At 34.9% G+C, this 13,562-nt stretch overlaps 1 protein-coding gene across 5 annotated transcripts in view; it reads left to right on the forward strand.

Annotated features, from left to right (window-relative positions):
- REC114 (REC114 meiotic recombination protein) overlaps nt 1-13,562 on the forward strand; it is a 137,584-nt gene that overhangs the window by 56,069 nt on the left and 67,953 nt on the right. For all 5 annotated transcript variants that reach the window (XM_054451573.1, XM_054451576.1, XM_054451572.1 and 2 more), the window contains one exon: nt 5,946-6,035. In XM_054451573.1, coding sequence (XP_054307548.1) covers nt 5,946-6,035 — 90 coding nt within the window. The remainder of the gene's footprint in view (nt 1-5,945; nt 6,036-13,562) is intronic.

Consider the following 13,562-nt stretch of genomic DNA (forward strand, 5'->3'; position numbering starts at 1 on the left):
TTTTTTTTTTTTTTTTTTTTTTCCTGGCCTTCTCTAACACGTAGAGGTTGCCTGCATTCCTTAGTTTGTTACCCACCTTCCATCCTCAATGCCAGCAATCACATTCCTTCTGACTCTTTCTGCCTCCCTCTTTCCCTTATAAGGATGCTTCTGATTACAATAGGTTCACCTGGATAATTCAGGGCTATCTCTCCAGCTCGATATATTTTAACTTAATCACATATGCAAAATCCTTTTGCTATGTAAGATAACATATTACAGGTTCCAGGTATTAGAACATAGATATCTTTAGGGGGACCATTGTTCTGCCTATTACAGCATTTTAATAATATTAAATCTTCCTATCTGTGAACAAAATATTTCTCTCCATATATTTAAGTGTTCTTAAATTTCTCTTAATTTTCAATGTGCTGGTCGTCTTTTGTCATATTTATACCTTAGTATTTTATATTTTTGATATTGTAAATTTTGATGCTTTTAAAATTTCAGGTTCTAGTTCTTCATTAGTGTATGTAAATACAATTGGTTTTTATTTATTGATCTTCTATTCTGTAACCTTTCTAAAATTCACTTATTAGTTCTAGTAAAATCAACTGGATTTTCTACATAGATGATCATGTTGTCTGTGAATAAAGACAGTTTTACTTCTTTCCAATCTGGATGCTTTTTCATTCTTTTTCCTGTCTGATTACAGTGGTAAGAACTTCCGGTAACAATGTTGAATAGAAGTGGTGAAAGTGGACATCTTGTCTTGTTTCTTATCTTAGGGAGAAAGCTTTCAGTATGAAGTTAACTGTAGTTTTTTTTTTTTTTTTTTTTTTTAATATAGATGCCCTTTATCAGCTTGAGGAAGTTACTTCTATTCCTGGTTTGCTGAGTTTTAAAATCAGGAATAGATGTTGGATTTTGTGAAATGTTTTTTCTACATTCTCTCATATTGAGGTGATCATATGGTTTTTCTTTTTTAATATGTTAACATGGTGAATTCCTTTGAGTTCACAATATTTCTGATTTCCCTTTTAATTTCTTATTTACCCATGAGTAAATAAGAATATTTGGGGTTTTTTTTCAGGGACCTTTCTGTTATTGATTTCTAATTTAATTCATCTGTGCTCAGGTAACATTCTCTTAAATCAACCAGAACTTGTTCTGTGGCTTAGAATATAGTCTTGGTGAATGCTCTGTGTATACTTGAGAAGAATGTGTTTTGTGTTGGTGTTAGATGGAGTGTTCAATAAATGTCGATCAATCATGTTGGTTGACAGTTGCTCAAGTATATACTTGGTGATTTGCTATGTGCTTTTTCTATCAGTTATTGAGAGAGGGGTATTAAAATCTGACTGTAATTGTGAACTTGTCTATTTCCCCTTACAGTTCTATCACTTACTGCTTCGTGTATTTTTAAGCTCTGTATTGGAGGAATACATGTTTGGGATGATTATCTTTCTTGATTAATTGACCCTTTTATTATTTGAAATGACCTTCTTTATAACCTTTTGATATCCTTGTCTAATATTAATAAAACCACTCCAGTTTTTATTTTTTATTTTTATCTTTTTCGTGAGTCTCACTGTGTTACCCAGGCCTCTGGGTGTAGTGTGCAGAGTGCAGTGGTGCAATCATAGCTTACAGCAGCCTCGAACTCCTGAGCTCAAGTGATCCTTCTGCTTCAGCCTTCCAAGCAGCTGGGACTACAGGTGTGTACCACCATGCCTGGCTAATTTTTAAATTTTCTGTAGAGATTGAGTCTTGCCATGTTGCCCAGGCTGATCTCAAATTCCTGGCCTTAGGCAAGCCTTAGACTCTTTTTTTTTTTTTTTTTTTAAAGACTCCCTCTCCCTCTGTTGCCCAGGCTGGAGTGCAGTGGCATGATCTTGGCTCACTGCAAGCTCCACCTCCCGGGTTCACGCCATTCTCCTGCCTCAGCCTCCCGAGTAGCTGGGACTACAGGTGCCCACCACCATGCCCAGCTAATTTTTTGTATTTTTAGTAGAGATGGGGTTTCACCGTGTTAGCCAGGGCAAGCCTGTGCTGAGATTGTAGGAGTGAGCCACTGTGCCTGGCCTTACTCCAGCTTTCTTTTGACTAGCATTAGCTTGGTATATATTTTTTCTATCCTTTTGTTTTTAACCTGTTTGTTTTTACATTTAAAGTGCATTTCTTTGTAGGCAGCATATAGCTTGTTTTGTCTTTTTATCCAATCTGACAACCTCTGCCTTTAATTGAGGTGTTTACATTTAAATGTACTATTATATTTAATATGATTATTGATAGGGTTTGGTTTAAGTCTGTTATCTTGCTATTTGTTTTATAATTTTTCCATCTGTTCTTTGTTCCCTTTTAATTTTGATCCTGCCTTTCGTTTGGATTAATTGAATATTGTTTATCAATATAATCCCATTTATCAGTTATCTTTGAAAGATATTTAGATAAAATTTTTATGTATTTGCCCATGTAATTACTATTTCCAGCACTCTTCATTCTTTTGTGGAGATCTTAGTTTTTATCTGGTATCATTTTCTTTCTTCCTGAAGGACTTCCTTTCACATTTCTTTCAGTGCAGATCTGCTGGTGAAGAATTCTTTCTGAAGACATCTTTATTTCCTTTGAAAATTTTGCATTTTAATATGGTGCCTTCATTTAAAAGTTCATATTTACTTAACCATCCAACAAAATATTGGGTGTCTATTGTGTGCCAGGTACTATCCTAGGCATTTGAATGTAACAGTGTCCAAAACGGGGAAAAAAATCTCTATCTTCATGGAGCTTAATTTCTGCTCAGGGAAGACTGGTAACAAGTAAATATAACAAAGTGGTAAGAGCTATGGATAAAAATAAAGCTGGAGAAGGGAATAGGAGTAGTGTGGTTTAGGTAACATGGGGGAGTTTTCAGATGGATGGTTAGGAAAAGTTTTACCTGAAAACATGATATTTAAGCCAAGGTTTGAAGATGGAGTGAGTCATGTGGTATCTAGGAGAAGAGAATTTCAGATAGAACAGCAATTGTAAAAGCCCTGAGGTTTATAATAATCAGTGTGCCTAGTGGGTTTGGGGAGCAGGAAGGAGGCTAGTGTGGCTGATCAGAGTGCACAGTGGGTGGGTGCTAGAGGACCAGAGCCAGAGAGGCAGTGGAGGGCCAAGACCATGGAGTGCGTTGCAGGAGCTTCTGAATGAGATAGGGAGCTACTGCAGGGCTCTAAGCTGGAAATGACATGATCTGACTTACATTTTTAAAGGATCACTCTGGCTACTGTATTGATAATAAACTCTGTGTTGGAGAAGGGAAGCAAGAACAGAAATGGAAAAGCCAGGTAGGAGATTATTATAATAATCCAACTAGAGAGAATGATAATTTAGACAAGACCTGTAAGAAGTGGTTGAATTATGGATATTTTGAAGATAGACATGAAGGATTTGCTGATGGATTGGATATGGGTGTGAGAAAAGGAGTCAAGAATGATTCCATGGTTTAGCCAAAGAAATGGAAGGAAAGAATTAATTTCTTCAGTGTTGCATATAGAAACCTGAAAAAGAAGAAAATTATTTTCTGAGATGAAAATGTTGTGGTGTCAAATGTCTACAACAGCCTAGCACAGGGTAGGTACTTTGTAAATGAATGAGAAGGTTAGGAGTTCAAGTTAGGGACTGTTAATTTTGAGATAACTATTAAACCTTTACATGGAGATGTTGATTGGGTGATAAAATGTAGCAATTTGGAGGGCAAGAGAGTAGTCTAAACTGGGGCTCTCCTGGAAGTTGTTGGCCACAATTTGAAAAAAATAAAATAATTTGGGAAAAATAGAAATCTTTTATAATGAGTGTTTCTATCCAACAAGAGACATATGTAAGAATGTTCATAACAGTATTATTTGTAGTGAACCTAAACTGGAAAAAATACCCATCAGCAAAAAAAAAAAAAAAGGGGGGGGTGGTATTATCATAGAATATATTCAAGAATAATGAAAATGAATACACATGCAACAACATTGATGAAGCCAAATGTCAAATAGTTCTTTAAGATTCCACTCATATAATTAAAACTAAAGTATAGTGTTAGAAGTCAGGATGAGAGATTATTTTAAGGGAAAAAGAAGCAGATGGTGATTTTAAGACGGCAAACACTAGAGGACCTTCTGGAAATCTGGTAATGTTCTATTTCTTCATCTGGGTGATGTGTTTGCTTTGTCATCGTTCATTGAGCTGTACACTTATATTTTGGATGCTTTTTGGTATATATATTACATTTCTTAAAACAAAACATTAAAGTATCATGTTAACACATTGCCTTCCAAAGAATTCATTGACCAGACTGTAGTTGTGAAAGCTGTACTTGACTCCTAGCTATGCTTTTGGTTCTAACCAGTCATAAAACACACAGGATAATTCATTTAAACTGTGACAGGAAGAGTGTTGTGCCACTGACCAAGTTCCAAATACTGGGAAAGAGGGAGAATTACAACCACTGAAGGAATTAGTGCAGGTCTTATCGTATCCCCTTTGATATCTAAAATGTTATTCACTTTTTAAGTTTGGAATTTAAAATGAATTAGAGAAAACACAGTAGAAATCTTGGATTTAAATATAGCATTAAAACTCCAAACCCCACATATGAAACTGTAAGAGCATTATTAGTAGAATGCAGTAACCTCATAAAAACATATCTAAGTTGAATTAGGTATGTGTTAATTATTTTGAACTTTGGGCATTAAGATGAGTCTATAACTTATCTTATTGTTTATATAAGGATGTTTACCTTACGGTGTTTATTAAGGATATGAAAGCCACCTATATAGTATAGTCATTTAAGACCCAGATCCCACTCTAATATATCTATCAGTCATGTCCTTCCTGACATTTTGATTTAATTTCTTTGGTTCCTCACTACATCTCAATAGGTTGGAACTATAGATCAAATCTAACAAGATAAAATATAATGGGGCTAATCCAAGGTTTTATGTTTAGGTTCAAGATGAATAAAGGGAAGTATGATTTACCAACATAGGTAATGAAGTGTCAGGAGGTTATATTGATTTAAAATCAAACTGTTCAGTGTACTACCCTCTCAAAAAGTTAATGTGATTATAGGCAACACTATTGCAAGTAATGGGAGATAATTAGACTACACCAAGCAGATTATGGTAAGTTTATGGCACCATATTTTAAGAGTGACACTGACAAACTAGAGCTCATCCAAAGGAAAGCACCAGATGTTAAGGGGTTATGAAAAATGGATGGCTGGGTGTGATGGCTCACGCCTGTAATCCCACCACTTTGGGAGGCTGAGGTGGGCAGATACTTGAGGTCACGAGCTCGAGACCAGCCTGACCAACATGGTGAAACCCCAACTCCACTAAAAATACAAAAATTAACCGGGCATAGTGGCGCATGCCTGTAATCCCAGCTACTCGTAAGGCTGAGGCAGGAGGATCGCTTGAACACAGGAGGCAGAGGTTGCTGTGAGCCGAGATCATACCATTGCACTCCAGCCTGGGCAACAAGAGCGAAACTCTGTCTCAAAAAAAAAAAAAAAAAGAATTGATTACATGGCTGAAGAAATTGAGACTGTGAAGTCTTACAGCAACTCTGTAAGATGCTATCTCCATTTTACAGAAAGAATACTGAGGCTCAGAGAGAATAAATTATTTATTAAAATGTAACTAAAAAGTGGTTGGCTCAGGACCCACAACTCATGATTCTTAATCTGATATTCTTTGTTTCAAAATATTGGCTTTTAATTTTATTTTTTTAAAAGTCTGGCTGTTAGCTTATATATATGGAGAAACTTAAAGTTGTAAGGGAAGGGTTACAGATTAAATGAATGGAAAAGCAAAGAGAATGCTCAGAGTAGAAAGATCAATATGAGAAAACAGCTTGGTCATCAGTATTATAATTTTATCAGTTATAGAAATGTATTATCTTTTACATATTTTTCTCTCTCTTTCAAGGTTTTTGATTCCAATGAAGAATCTGGATATCTTCTTCTCACCATAGTTATATCAGGTCATTTCTTCATTTTCCAAGGACAGACACTACTGGTAGGTTTTATGCATAATAGTTTAATATGGAAATACATCTTTGTCTTCTTAGCTTTACGTGAATTTTTGTATCCTCAAGCTTCTTCAGTCCCACTGAAATTCAACAAGGTTAACACATTAAGCATTTATCGAATGTGCCATAACAGTGGGAAATACAGAAACGTACTGAATATTGCCTGCCCTAAAGGGGTTTAGGATTTTGTTGGGAGTCAGAGTGGATCAAAAGATTGAAATTAACCAGTATGATAAAAGGCTCTGTAGTAAGGGAGATTAAGTTAAGATAGGCTTGTTAACAGAGACAAGTGCGGAGGGTTTTCCAGATAGGGAAAACAGCATATGCAGAGGGATAGGTTTGCAGAAATAAAGAAAACAAAAAGGTGTTATTGTTAATTGATAGAGTCCTCTATAAAACTCTAATTTTATGGTGATGCATGTGTTCTTTATTCTGAATATATGTACGCTTTAGGAAATTTTGGAATGAAGAAATAAGAAAATAAGAATCAACTTGGTTGAAAGTTTAGGTTTTATTTGGTACATAGAAACCAAATGAAAGAAAAAAAACAATTGGTAACTTCCAATCAAAGGAATTGTACAAGAAAGGAACATATAATGGAAAGTTATTATATCATTTAGCTGTGAATGGGGTCTACATTGACATAAATTCATACAACAAATATTTACTATCTACATGGGCATAATTTAACAAATATTTATTGAGTAATTGTATATGCTAGGCATTTTAGGGGATGCTAGGGATATAGCAGTGAACAGTGAAGACAGAAATCCCTTTCATTATGGGCTATCATCATTCTAGTGGGGGAAAAACAGCAATAAGCAAATAGGTCAAATACATTTAAAAGACATTAATTTTTTTTGGATCACTTACATGTTCTATCATAATATGGTAGGATCTCACATGTGTATATTGTGATGATTCATCTTTCCGCTTAAATATACCCTCCTCATTGAATGTGAGATGACCTGCAAAGTCATCTTTGTATTCCTTGTGACTTTTAAAACTGCAGCATGAGTTGTACTATTTTGCTTTATTTGCTACTGTCAGGGTCTGCATCAGTTGCAAGAGATAAGGTTTCTTCAGCTGCTAATGAGTATTGCAAATGGCAGACTTGAAGAATACCTAGTGCACAGCTAGTTCTCCCTGCCAATATCAGGGGTCTTTGCTGAATGGTGACATTAATGCAGTTTGGCTTCCTCAGGCATAAGAGACCACCCCATACTGTGTCTCTGCTCCATCTTTTTGCCCCAGTGGTGACTATTATGAACAAATGGATAGAAATTTCTTTGTATCACACATAGAATGATTTTTGCACTGTAGTCACAAAACCAAGTTTATCAAATTCCAAGATACCCACTACTGAGAAATGTAAGGATAACTCTGCAATTTGGTGCACGTTGCATATACAGTCATGTGTCTCATCACAACATATTAGTCAAGAGAGGACCACAGATATGATAGTGATCCCATTAGATTATAAGGGGGCTGAAAAATTCCTATCACCTGTGATGTCTTGATGATACTGGCCCTTGTAGGCATAGGCTAATGTGCATGTTTGTGTCTTAATTTTTAACAAAAGGTTTTTAAAATACAATAATTTTAAAAATATAAAAATAGAAAAAATGTTGTATATGTTTTAAGTTATTGTAAAACGGTCCAAATGTTTTTTAAAATTTTTTTGAAGTTTATAATGTAAAAATGTTACAGTAACATTTTTACAGTAAGCTAAGGTTAATTTGTGATTGAAGAAAGATACTTTTTAAAATAAATTTATTTATAAAAAATAGTCATTAAGGAAATGCAAATTAAAACCACCATGAGATAACACTACACACTTATTAGGATAGTTAACTGAGTGTACAGTGTTTATAAAGTCTACAGTAGTGTACAGTAATGTCCTAGGCCATCACATTCATTCACTACTCACTCACTCACCCAGAGCAATTTTCACCTTGCAAACTACATTCATGGTAAGTGCCCTATACAGGTGTAATGTTTACTCTACCTTCTCTATGCTTAGATATACACATATTTAGCATTGTGTTAGTGTTACAGTTGCCTACAGTGTTCAGTACAGTACCATGCTGTACAGGTTTGTAGCCTAGGAGCAATAGCCTATTCCACATGGCCTAGGAATGTAGTAGGCTGTACCATCGAGGTTTGCATAAGTATACTCTATGATAGTCACACAATGACAAGATCACCTAATGACACATTTCTTAGAACATATCCCCATTGTTAAGTGACATATGACTATACATATATAACTTAAACATTGTAATTTGTTTAATCTTTTTTAAAATTATTTTTAAAAATCACTTTTATTGAGGTATAATTTACATAAAATTCACTGACTTTAAGTGTTCAATTTGATGTGTTTTAATAAATCTATATAGTCATGTAACCATCACCACAATCATGATACAGAACATTTCAATTAACCCAATTTCCTTGTGCCTCTTTGCAGTGAGGTTCTCTGCCCACCCTCAGCACCTAGAAACCATTGATCTGCTTTCTGTCACTCTAGTTTTGCCTTTTTTAAAATAATTTTTATTTATATATATCTTTAATTGACAGATAAAATTGTATATATTTACTGTATACATTATTTTGAAGTATTATATACATTGTAAAATGACTAAATCTAGCTAATTAACATATGTGTTACCTCACTGTAGTTTTGCCTTTTCTAGAATTCATGTAATGGAATCATATGATATGTAGTCTTTTCAGTTGGGCTTCTTCCATTCAGTATAATTTGGGATTCATCTCTGTTGTTCCATGTTATCAGTAGTTGATTCCTTTTCATTAATGAAGAATATTCCGTTGCATAGGTAAACCTATTTTGCTTATCCATTCAACTTTTGATAGACATTGGGGTGGTTTTCATCTTTTCAGCTGTTATAAATAACACTACTGAATATTTGTATATGAGCCTTTGGGCATGTTTTCATTTTTCATCGTTAAATGTCCAAGAGAAGAACCGCTGAGTCATATGGTGTGTCTGTGTTTAACTTTATAGGAAACTGCAAAACTGTTTTCCAAAGTTGCATTCTCATAAGCGACATATGAGGGTTCCACATGTTCCACATCCTCACCAACACTTGGTATTGTCAGTCTTTTTAATTTTAACTATCCTAATAAGTGTGTAGTATTATCTCATGGTGGTTTTAATTTGCATTTCTTTAGTGACTAATACTGTTGAGCATCTTTTCATGTATTTGCCATTTGTATGTCTCATTGGTGATGTGTCTGTTCGTGTCTTTTAACCATTGAGTTGTTTGCCTTCTTATAATCGAATTAAAAATTCTTACTCTGGTTACAGCTCTTTTATCAGAAACGTGTTCTTCGAATATTTCTACCAGTTTATAGCTTACCTTTCCATTTCTTTGTGTCTTTTGAAGAGCAGAAGTTAAAAATTTTGAAGTTCAATATTTTTTTCTCTTATGGTTTATCCTTTTTGTATATTACTTAGGAAGTTTTTACCTATGCCAAGATTGCAAAGTCGTTTTTTTTTTTTTGAGTCAGGATCTTCCTCTGTTACCTAGGCTGGAGTACAGTGGTGTGATCACAGCTCACTGCAGCCTTGACCTCCCAGGCTCAAGTACTCCTCCCATCTCAGCCTCCTGAGTAGCTGGGACTGTAGGCATACACCACCATGCCTGGCTAATTTGTTATAGTTTTTGTAGAGACAAGATCTCACTATGTTGCCTAGGCTGCTCTCAAACTCCCAGACTCAGGCGATCCTCTCACCTCAGCTTCCCAAAGTGTTGGGATTATAGGCATGAGCCACTGTGCCTGGCTGCAAAGATTTTTAAAAATGTTTTCTTCTAGAAGTTTTATGCTTTCAGCTCTTATATTTAGGCCTCTAGTTCATTATGAATTTTTTTAATATTAATATTTTTTATTTTTATTTCATGTAGTGGTCCTTCTTTCCCACAATTAAAGCAATGTGGTATTGATAAAAATTACTATATTATGGAATGTAATCATGGATCTTAGGCAATTTACTTCTGGAACCATTGAATTAATTTTAATATATGGTGACAGTTAAGAATTTGGGTTTATTGGCCGGGCGTGGTGGCTCATGCCTGTAATTCCAGCATTTTGTGAGGCCAAGGTGGGTGGATCACTTGAGGTCAGGAGTTCGAGACCAGCCTGGCCAACATGGTGAAACGCCATCTCTACTAAAAATATAAAAACTAGCTTGGCGTGGTGGTGGGTGCCTGTAATCCCAGCTACTCGGGAGGCTGAGGTGGGAGAATTGCTTGAACCCAGGAGACAGGTTGCAGTGAGACGACACGGTGCCACTGCATGCACTCCAGCCTCGGTGACAGAGTAAGACTCTGTCTCAAAAAAAAAAAAAAAAAAAAAAAGAATTTGGGTTTATTTTTTGCACGTGGATATCAATTATTTTAGTACCATTAATTGAAAAGGCTAGCTTTCCCTCATTGAATTACCTGGGTATCATTGTTGAAAATTAATTTGCTAAGTATGTGTTAGTCTATTTCTGGACTCTTTTTTGTTCTGTTGATCTATATGTCTATCCTTACTCCAATAACACTGTCTTCTGCTTTGTTGTAATTTTTTAAATCAGGTAGTTTAATTCTTCCAACTGTGTTCTTTTTCAAAGTTATTTTGACTATTATAGGTCATTTGCATTTCCATATAAATTTTAGAATGACGTTTCCTACAGAAAAGCTTGCTGGGATTTTGATGGGACTGATTTGAATCTATAAATCAATTTGAGAAGAATTGACTTCTTTTACCATCGTCTAACTAGTGAGCATATTTAAAACTCTCCATTTATTGATTTCTCTCATCAATGTTTTGTAGTTTTCACAATACAGGTCTTGCACATACTTTGTTAAATTTATCCACAAGTATTTCATATTTTTTATGTTCTTGTAGGTAGGATTTTAAAATTTCAATGTCTAATAGTTTGTTGCTGATGTTTAGAAACATAATTGATTTTTAAATATTGACCTTGTATCCTGTGATCTTGCTAAACTCATTAGTTCTGCAGCTTTTTTGTAAATTCTTTAGGGTTTTCTACATATGTGGTCTGTGTTCTGTAAATAAAGATGTTTTACATTCTTCCTTTCAATGTGTATACTCTCCCTGCCCGCCTCACCCGCTTCCCACAGATTATGCTGGCTAGGATGTCCTTTTCAATGTTGAATAGCAAGGGTGAGAGTTGATGTCCTTGCCTTGTTTCCCCATCTTAGGGGGAAAGCATTTAGTCTTTTCACCATTAAATATAATGTTAGCTGTAGGTTTTTTTTGTAGATCCAATTCATAAAACCAAGGAAGTTCCCTTCTATTCCTAGTTTGCTAAGGGACTTGTTTTTTCCCTTTGAGCTTCTGGTATTTATCTATTTTTAAATAAAAATTATATATATTAGTATACATATAATTAAGGTATACAATGTAATGTTTTGATATACATTGTAAAACAATGACCGTAGTCAAACTAATTAACATATAATTACCTCACAATTACCATTTTATATATGTATGGTGAGAATACTTAAGATCTATTCTAGCAGATTTCAAATATACAATATAGTGCTATTATCTATACTTATGCTGTACATTAGATCTCTAGAATTTATTCATCCTATATAACTGAAGCTTCACACCCTTTGACCAACATCTCCTCATTTTCTCTACCTTCCCTGGCCCACCCCTAGTAACCACTATTCTATTCTCTGCTTCTATGAATTTTACTATTTTAGATCTCATATATAAGTGAGATCATGTAATTTTTGTGTGTGTCTGGCTTATTTCACTTAGCATAATGTATTCCAGGTTCATCCATGTTGTTGAAAATGGTAGGCTGCCTTCTTTTTTAAGGCTGAATAATATTCATGTGTGTATATGTACCTATATACATAACAATTTTTTATCTACTTATCCACTGATAGACACTTAGGTTATTTCTGTATCTTGACTATTGTTAATAATGCTGCAGTGAATGTGGAGTACAGATACCTCTTCAAAATACTAATTTCATTTCCTTTGGATATATACCTGGAAGTGGAATTTCTGGATCATATGGTAATTCTATTTATAATTTTTTGAGGAAACTCCATACTATTTCCCAAAATGGCTATACCAATTTACATTATCACCAACATTGTACAAGGATTCCTTTTTCTGCATATCCTCACCAATACTTCTTGTTTTCTGTCTCTTTAATAGTAGCCATCCTAAGAAGTATGAGGGGATAATGTCATTGTGGTATTAATTTGCATTTCCCTGATGATTAGTAATGTTGAACACTTTTTCTTATACCTGTTGGCCATTTATATGTTATTTGTGGAAAATGCTTATTCAGGTCCTTTGCTAATTTTTATTTTTTATTTTTTGAAATGGAGTTTCGTTCTTGTCACCCAGGCTGAATAATAAATAAATTATTTAAATAAACAAATTTATTATTTAAAATAAATTTTAAATTTTATAATAAAAATTTTCAATTACTGAATCAACCTTTATTGTAGAAGTATTTGATTTTTAAAATTATGTACATATGTAAGTGTGATAAAAATAAGAATATATATTTAAAATATATTTTGCCCCCTAAATTACAGAATAATTTTCATCAGTTCATGCCATTTATTCATAATCTTTCTTGGCCTCCACAAAAAGCAACACATAGAAGAGCAAACACATTTGGCTTATACGCATTTATAACACGTGTAATTTTATGTTGGTATTACATTTACACACCCTCTCCTCATACTAATCTGGGTCATCATACATTTTTAGAACTTTTTTTTGAGACGGAGTCTCACTCTTTTGCCCAGGCTGGGATGCAGTGGTGTGAGCTCAGCTTACTGCAACCTCCGCCTCCTGGGTTCAAGCAATTCTCCTGCCTCAGTCTTCTGAGTAGCTGGGATTACAGGTGCCCACCACCACGCCCAGCTAACTTTTGTATTTTTAGTGGAGACAGGGTTTCACCATGTTGGCCAGGCTGGTCTCGAACTCCTGACCTCAGGTGATCTACCCACCTCGGCCTCCCAAAGTGCTGGGATTACAGGCCACTGCACCTGGCCTTAGAACTTTTTTTTCATAAAAGGTAGAGACAGGACAGCCATGGAAAGTTTTAGCCATTTCTGTCTTAGTACAATAATTCAATCACTGGCATAGATCTAAATATCATATATTTATATTTTCAAAGTTGTGTGGAAGCTGCATCCACAAAACCCCTCCAAAAAGTAGTAACAGCCTAGTAACAGCTTCACGTATGTGATATGTTTATGTAAATCTCAAAACAGGTCAACAAGGTTTTGGGCTTTCTGCTTGGTCCTGGGAAGTTATTTAAATTTAATTTCCCTTAACCATCATAGGTATTTGATTGCCACTCCCTGTGAGATCCATGGGAACTTAATGCTTCAGATTAAACTGCATGCATGGTATCTAGTAATACTACAGATTTCCATCTTGCTTGTTCATATAGCACCTGTATTCAACTGGGGGCATCACTGCCAGAGGGCTCCATGGAGACC

The sequence above is a fragment of the Pongo pygmaeus genome, chromosome 16 (assembly GCF_028885625.2).
Source record: "Pongo pygmaeus isolate AG05252 chromosome 16, NHGRI_mPonPyg2-v2.0_pri, whole genome shotgun sequence".
Taxonomy (NCBI): Eukaryota; Metazoa; Chordata; class Mammalia; order Primates; family Hominidae; genus Pongo; species Pongo pygmaeus.